This window comes from Eurypyga helias, unplaced genomic scaffold (assembly GCF_000690775.1).
Source record: "Eurypyga helias isolate BGI_N326 unplaced genomic scaffold, ASM69077v1 scaffold45981, whole genome shotgun sequence".
In the NCBI taxonomy this organism is placed as follows: Eukaryota; Metazoa; Chordata; class Aves; order Eurypygiformes; family Eurypygidae; genus Eurypyga; species Eurypyga helias.
The window spans coordinates 4833-13343 of NW_010233657.1; the positions used below are offsets into that span (position 1 = coordinate 4833).

Here is an 8511-nt window from a genome sequence, read left to right on the forward strand (position 1 = left end):
CAAACATCACAATATCCTTTCCTAAAAGGATCTTCTTTTGCATATAAAACTGGTGAAGTCAACTAACCCCTCACTAGGTGAGGCCAGAGAGCGCTCTTGGTTGAGCTGTGAAACATCGTGGCTCATCAAGTATGCCCTTCCCTGAGTCCCACCACAAAGCAAACATTAATTGCTGTTCCTCCCCAACCTCTACAGGGCTGTTCGCAGGCTGGGCTGATAATTAGCTGAAAGTTAAGCAGAAGACAAAGACCTAGTGACTGAGTTTCATGTATATTGTTGTATCAGAAAAATTCTGAAGACAGGTTTTCAGTGCCAATTCACTTAATAAAGAAAAGAGACTGCTACTTTTTCAGGGCTGAACGTTTACCTTTGAAGCACATTAGCAGGGAATTTAGCAGCTAATAAACCACAGTGCTGGTAAGTGCTCATGCAGATGCACCTGTGGGCTTTTGAAGGTGACAGCTGAGGCACAGATGGTTTCACACCAAGAAGCACTCCTGAACGCAGGGGCAGTCTCAGCCAGGTTAGCCCAAATCCATCTCCATTCGGTGAAAAAGCTGTGCCTCAGTACGAGAACGGGCTGTCGGACCACAGTGACACATCCAAGTATATTGCATGTAAGACGGGGAGCAACACCAGAGCTCTGCTGGAGCCTGTAGCTGCACTGGTGCAGGAGACCCCAGCCCTGGACCCGAGAACACCAAGTCAGACGGAAACTGCCTTCACCTGCGCTGCCGAGTATGTCCAGTTTTCTGGCCCTGAGGTAGCGTTTTCCTTCCTCTGGACTAGTCGGCTTGGTGCTGTTTGCTCTGGGCGCAGCGTAATGCCCAGTGGCCCTAAGGGTGTCATTTTACCTTTTGTATGTCTTTATCAGGTCAAATTGTTTTAATACCGGAAGAACTGCGCTGTAGACAAGAAGAAGCAGTCTTGCATACATGAACCTGCGTATGCACTGGGTTTTAAATGTGGACACAGAGTTCTTCAAACATCTAATCCTGCTGGGAAAGATGGAGAGAGAGTTCTCGTGCAGTCTTATCCGTACTGCCCACTGGGAGTGATCCAGTGTGCTAGGACCGCAACGGCCAGTGCGTGGTATGAGATAGCTAACTGGCAAGCACCAAAACCCGACCAGGGACAAACTAAGTAGTATGAATGCTCAAGTTTGTTTGCTGGGGCTGCTTTGTTAGACAGTATGGACACAGCTGTTACTGCTGACTTCTGTCACTCATCAGCACATGGTTGTTTTTCTGCGTCCGATAGATTTGGTTTTTTTAATAGCTGTGCATATACCGTAATAGCTATAGTATTGTGCTTGGGATGTTAGGCTCCTGAACATACTGAAGACATTTGCTCTTCCTCGTACAGGTATGGTCAGGTGGTGTGCTATCATTTGTATAAGCAAAATGTTCTATGTATACTGAACAACTCATTTCTTCTCGAGCACTCAAATTAACTAAACCAATAGGCTTGCAATGTTTTGCTGATGGGAGGCAGATCATCATGTAAAGAGTGCTTGTATTTTCACTTGATCTTGGACAGAGAGGACATAAGGAAAATTCCTTCTACTCTCTATTTGATATATGAGTGAGAGAGAAACTAGAGTGAATTGACCTGATCAGCTCATAACCTCAGAAAAAATGTTTCTTGTGATTCAGTTTGCAGAGGCTAATTTATTCAAATCAGCTTCCCAAACCCAGATATTATGCACAATGATTTTTTTTTTCCTGAGCTACTTTATTCAAATCAGCTTCCCAAACCCAGATATTATGCACAATGATTTTTTTTTTTTCCTGAACCAATTGTGTATTTTAATTAGTAGGCAGTGTTTCCCATCATAGAACTTAGAGAGTCTGCACAGCTTAGCTTCTCGTGTGTTCAGTAACCTGTCCTTTATGAAAGAATCAATCCTTTTATGTCTTATTGGCAGTACATGACGTACATTGATTGTGGACAGTAATCTATTTAATTAGCTTATTTGTGTGTCTGTGTAAAAAAAGGCTACAGGTACCAAAAGCAAGAGGCAGCAAAAAGAGCTGAGACCATTTTCAATTACAGTATTCTCTTTATCAAGCTCTGAACTTAAATGATCTACTCTGGAAAATAGATGGTGGGTTCATGTAACTGCAAATTAACACAATGAAATCTTACTCTGCTGCTTAGCTCTTCAGCGTTGTTTTTTTTTTTCTTCATTCTACCCCTTACATCTGTATTGGAGACCCCAGGGTTTTATTTTAGTAAAACTAGTGCAAATTGAGCAATTAACATATTATGCCAAATTCAGAATGACATGTCTAAGATCTATAAAAAATGGAGCCCATAATGAACAGTAAAATACTATTACAATTAAAATAAAAATGACAGCATTTTACACCAACTTTTAACATGGTAGAAGTTTGATCCCTCTTATATATAATACATGTTAACTGCCGAAATGTAAGAGAATGAAGAACAGACCTTACGTTTTTAGTAACTTAATGAACAAAAAGATACAATTCAGGCACCTGTATAGGCTGAGATATAATTAGAGGGGGCATGAATACAGGCAACTGAACATAAAGTCACAATGAAGGTCTCACAAATCAAAAGATGCACTGAAACAGGCAACATAAATCGCATTTTTTGAACAGTCTCATGGCTGAAATCAAACGCCAGTGTAAAGTAAAATAACTTTTTTAGCAAAGCTACACTGAAGACTGTTAAGTTCCCAGATGAAACCAAAAGTTGGAACAGTATATAATGTGCTCACTGAAGGCCTGATAGAAACATTTTGGTAGAGCAGAGAATTATTTTCTAGTAAAATGCCAGAAATTCCTTGGATTCTTTAATTTTTTTTCTTCCTTACTAAATCTGTAGATAAAATTTAACTTTTCTGGGGACGAGGGAAGGGGCATGAATAACAGGAAAGGAGAAGTGCCTGTGGATGAAATGATAAGAAAGGAAGAAATACTTACTTTAAGAGAATTAGCCTCACAGCCTTCCTTCTTTTCTGGAAAGGATAAAGCCAAGGGCAGTGGTGCTGGGAAGTGTAAAGGGTTAAGTTCTGTTAGATCATCAATGATGTGGAAAAAATGAGTATGGCATGCTTATTTATTGAATATTTTCCAGCTCAGAAATCACAGTCTACGTATCTTAGCCTCTTGTGCATTCAGTAGATTGTCCTTATCAAAGAATCAATCTTCTCATGTTTTTTGGCAGTACATGATGTGCATTGACTGTAGACTGTGATGTTTAATTAGGTTCCTCATGTGTCTGTGTAAAAAAAGTCCCCAACTACCAAAAAAAAAAAAGATAACGAAAAAGAACTGGGGGCTCTTCTTTATTTTTCTTACTGTTTACCAAAGAACTTGTCAGCATCCCCTAAATTTGACCATTAACACCAGGGCTGAACCTGAACAGTTAGCTAGGAGAGCAGGGAAATATTTGCGTGAGAATGCCAAGAAATCCAAAAGTAAAAATGGATTAAAAGAAACAGATACTTAGACTGCTAAGTGACTACTGAGGTTGACTCAGACTTGAGCCAAGGAAGCCCATGAATCACAGTCCATTTAAGACGGGTGGGTATAAGTTTCCGTTTCTCACACAGTTCTCTTGGTTGACAGGTGATTACTTTGAACTAAATGAGTGAATAAAAATTAAGCAAACTCATTAATTTGGGTCCATCGTATTTCTGATCAGCTGTCTTTCATGTTTTTAACTACAGAATCCCCTTCACCTGCAGATGAGCTTAGAAAACTCACTGAGTTCTGACGCTGACGTCACCTTCTCGATCCTTGCGATGAACAACTGGTATAATTTCAGCCTGATGCTATGCCAGGAGGAGTGGAACATCACAGATTTTCTCTTCCTCACACAGCAGAGCTCCAAGTTCCACCTGGGATCCATTATAAACATCACAGCAAACCTCACTTCAACCAGTGACCTTCTGAACTACTTGCAGTTTTACCTGGAGAGCATCAAAGACACAACGTCCACCATGGTGATGTTTGGATGTGACATGGAAAAAACACGGAGAATTTTTGAAATAACCACCAAGTTTGGTGTGATGCCTCCAGAACTTCACTGGATTATTGGGGATTCACAGAACGTGGAAGAACTGAGGACAGAAGGTTTGCCGCTCGGTCTCATCGCTCACGGCAAGACAACAGAGTCAGTCTTTGAGCATTACGTACAGGATGCAATGGAGCTGGTAGCAAGAGCTGTAGCAGCAGCCACCATGATTCAACCTGAACTTGCTCTTATTCCAAGTACAATGAACTGCATGGACACAGATGAAAGGAATATCACTTCGGGGCAGTATTTGTCAAAGTGAGTTTTTCTTCTTTTCTGTAGCTAATATTTGTGGTAAGCAAGAAAAATAATTTTGTCCCCCTCCCCACCATTCTCAGTGTCTTAGCTATCAGCTGTTAACTCTCTGTGATACACACATGTGTATCAGTATTTCCTCCTGCTTCATTACTCCTGAGTAAATAATGAACTTAAACTTACCCAGGGACATTAAGCCATTTGTAGAAGATGACAGTGTTCCACAGAAGTAGAGATCACATTGTAAACACAGGCTGGGTTACAGACTGCGCTCTGAAAGTGTCTTGTATTTATGTTTACGCATGTAAGAGGGAAAAGTCAGGGCTAGTGTCAAATTCTCTGAGGTTCTGAGATACCTGAATACCAAGAATACGAGAATACAAAACACAGTGACAGTATTTGTGCTACCAAAGCAGAGAGTAAAAAGCAGATGTGTAGCCTTTTCTAGGATGCTTCCATGGAAACAAAAAAATGCACCTTGACCACCCCAGAGGCCACTGCTGCTGATGAGAGCACACAAACTGGGAGGGGCTCTCTCTGTTGCTTGGTGTGTGAGGCTCCGCTTTCAGCTTGTGCTGGTTTTGGCTGGGATAGAGTTAAGCTTCTGCTAAAACTATTCCTGTAGACCACTGCATGTCACTACACTGAAGTTATTCCCAAAACCTCTTGGGACTTCAGGTCTAGAAACACTCTGGATTTTAACATATGAGAAAAAAAAGTTGCATGGTTCTTTTTGAAAACAAACAAAAGGGTCGTCGCTACATATGTGAATTGATAAGCTAGTTTACATCCAATGACTGTTGCATGTTTTCCCTTCCTTACACTTGCTTTTCAGCCTACAGATTTTGTTGGATGGAATTCGGATGAAAGTCCTTGAAGCTTTTTGTATGTCTGCAACTTTTTTGAAATGATATTTCAGATGTGTCAACAGTGTGGTCACAGCACTGCTCAAAACACAACCACTTGAGACACTAACTGTTCCTTAGCACTAGCATATAATTTAGGGATCAAAAATTCTGTTTCCGAAGAGTGAAACAAGGCTTGGGAATGAATACTGCACTGGCTGGCAACATCCCCCACTATCTGGTAATATTAATTTTGTCTCATTATTCTGTATATTTTAACTACATTATACCTAGGTCACTGAAAATTGAAACTCTGCAGGAGACTTCTTAAAGTAACAAATATTTGAGGACAGTAGTTATGAACAGACATATTGAGTGCTAAGGAAGGGACAAAGAAAAAAGCAAGCAAAATTACAGCTCTTAAAAGTACTTCTGCATAATATTCTTAGCCTCTTTTTTCCTAGGCATCTGCATGTGGACCCTATTAAAGACAAAATAACAGGGTAGATAAACCCATGTCCTGAATCGCTGCAGCTGTTTTTATAGTGTCAAAATGAGACAGGCACCTGATGGCCAGCACCGATGTGTTTGAGTCAGCAGTGTTACTATTAACTCTGAGCGGTACCAGTAATTTTCCAGGCGTGAAGCAACGGTGAGTGGCGTAACTGTGGCCAGACTGGTCCGTTGCACGAGTGCTTCTAGGCAAGTGGTACGCTTCCAAAGATGAAATTTTCATCTGGTGCTTAATTGAGTGTTTACTAGTGCGGGCATTTTTCTGTCTGAATGAACCCATCTGTCTTGACATGTAGCCTCGGAGCTGCGTAGGTGGGGATGGAGAAGGCACGGTGGCACAGACCTTCACCTCCCTTAACTGCAGTGTGAAAGTCCCACGGGCTGCCACACCTGACACCTGAACTTTCACTGCCAACACTGCACTCGTACATTGTCTGTGCAGACGTTTAAATACCATCCAAGTGCAGAATAATGATTGTGAATGAGACCAGGATCTGGTCCATGGCAAAGCATGCTTTTGTTTGTATGGATATGCATATGGATATGAACATACAAACCCCTGAAGATTATACTGACCTAAGTCTCCATCCTTCATTCCTCTTACAGTCAGATCAATTCCCTGACCTATTCCTGCCTGCTCACTGGAGTATCCTTGTTGATGGAACAAGGCATTAAAATTTCAAAGCCTTATCTTGTCTTACAGCTTTACTTAGTCTTACATCTTTAACTAGTCATACAGCTTTAACCCTGCTTCTTGGGTAACGTCAGCAGCCTGCTATTTGCCTGCCCATTCTAGTTCTTGCCTCCAGTAAACTTACCAAGAAAGATGTGGAATGACCATGCTATCAAACTTGGAAAAAAATTAAATCATTTAATTGAATCGTTCTTAAAGGTACTAAAGATATTGCTGCTGGATTATGGTAGTACTGCTAAAGCTCTAATGAGCAATTCTTACAACAAAGCATATGAAAAACAGATAAAGCTGAAATGAGCAAGTGACCCTTTGGACTCACTGGTCAAAGTGATGCTAGTAAAGCTTTGATACAGCTGTCACAGCCTATTGGTGTGATCATCAGCTTACATGTATTGACATAACATCAAGGAAATGCATTCAGCTGTGAAGCTTGAGGATCTGGCTTTTCACATTCTGAAATTTGTACACGTTGTCTTTCCATACAAATCTGTCAGTAGCTCTGCTTAAAAGATACTGCTCAGATAGTGCCAGTGTGTTTACGCCATACTCAGCAGTTGTAATTGCCAAAGACTCACACTAAATTTCAATTCAAAGATTGATGGCTTAAATAATATAGTCAGATCCTCTTACCTATTTCCTAAAGTTATTGGGTAAGAGTGTTTTTACATGAAGTCCCTGGCATGAGTTTCACGAGTGCTGCATACAGCATATGCAAACGATTAGCAGCCATAGCCACTCACGTATAAAACAAAGTGTTGTTAAAATGGATCTCCCACATGGTTCCCCTCATTTATTTTGATTAATGTCCTGTCACTACCAAAAATATAGAACATGCAAATCAGCTGAAAAAGTAAGCCACTAACTTGGTAAGGTAGTGAAGTCATACATTTAAATGCTACTAAATCTCTCAGGTAACCGCTTCTAACACATTTCACCCACAGGACAGGTACAGAGGGCTCGATTCACCCTCATGGGCACACTTACCTCTGCAGTGAAAGTCCAAGAACACAGTGCATAAATTCCACTGTTTTCATTCTGCCTGCAGAAAATAAATCTAATGCATTATTCCATAGCTTCATCTACTCCCACAGCACCTGGTCTGCAGCATTCTGATATCCAAGTCATGCTGTAGTAGCAACGTGGGGCCAAGTTCATCAGAAATTTCCTAGCTTATTCCATCTGACAACTTGTCTCCCTCAATTTCAGCATTTTGTGAACTGTTAACACTGTTTTCCACACTTAAAAAATTATTTCAGAATTTTACATACAGACCCCTCTACACACACAGTGGTTTCACTGTTGTCGTCGTAGCGAAGGCTTCAGCATATAAGCCCAGCAGGGCTCATAAGGCGTAAGTTGCACAGTTTTTTAAGAAGACTGAAGAAGAGAGGCAAAAACCAGATGAGTATATGGGCACATGAACCTTTCTTTAGTGCTTAAGATTGCACTCCCCTATAAACTTTCTCTTGGTACCGTGTTTACATACACATGTTTACACAACCATGCAAATACACCATCAAATACGAAACAGACAGGGTAGAAGGAAAGAACTGTCAGACACCACTGATTAATGAAGTTATGGTATCATTTGGGTAACACTAGACTAAGCGGTAAAGGATTTTAAAAATGTGAGCCACATTTATGCATCTGTCCCATTTATAAACACCTGTGTGTGGGTTTAAGCATAATTTTCAGGCCCAAGTTAACACATGTGCAGATCAATTGCTTTTGACAGTATTGACTGTATCATCTTTCTCTAAACCTACTCAAAATAGATTGCATAGGAATAATTTTGACGCCATCTCAGGGAAGGCTGTCACACACAACACTACATTCAAAACTATATTATTTAGTTTTGTAAATTAGCCTTTTGCTGAGGACAAAAACTGGTATGTCCTTGAGACATACACAGCCAAGAGTTTTAACTGCTGAAACTCCAACAAAAATCACCAGAAGTCATCAAAACAAAGGGTACAGACTCGTCAGAGGTATGCATGCACACATACTTCCTGTGGATTTATCCTTTTCAAATCAATTTAAGGTTATTTTTTATCCACTCTAAGTATTGATAAACAATTATCATAGAATCACAGAATGGTTTGGGTTGGAAGGGACCTTAGAGACCATCTAGTTCCAACCCCCCTGCCATGGGCAGGG

At 40.6% G+C, this 8511-nt stretch overlaps 1 protein-coding gene across 1 annotated transcript in view; it reads left to right on the forward strand.

The window, feature by feature from the left end:
* Positions 1–557: 557 nt before the first annotated feature.
* LOC104517204 (glutamate receptor ionotropic, NMDA 3A-like) overlaps positions 558–8511 on the forward strand; it is a gene marked incomplete at both ends in the record, with an annotated part of 10698 nt that continues 2744 nt past the window's right edge. Inside the window, 2 exons of the mRNA XM_010161786.1 lie at positions 558–763; positions 3701–4305. Of these exons, the coding sequence (XP_010160088.1) occupies positions 558–763; positions 3701–4305 (811 nt within the window). The remainder of the gene's footprint in view (positions 764–3700; positions 4306–8511) is intronic.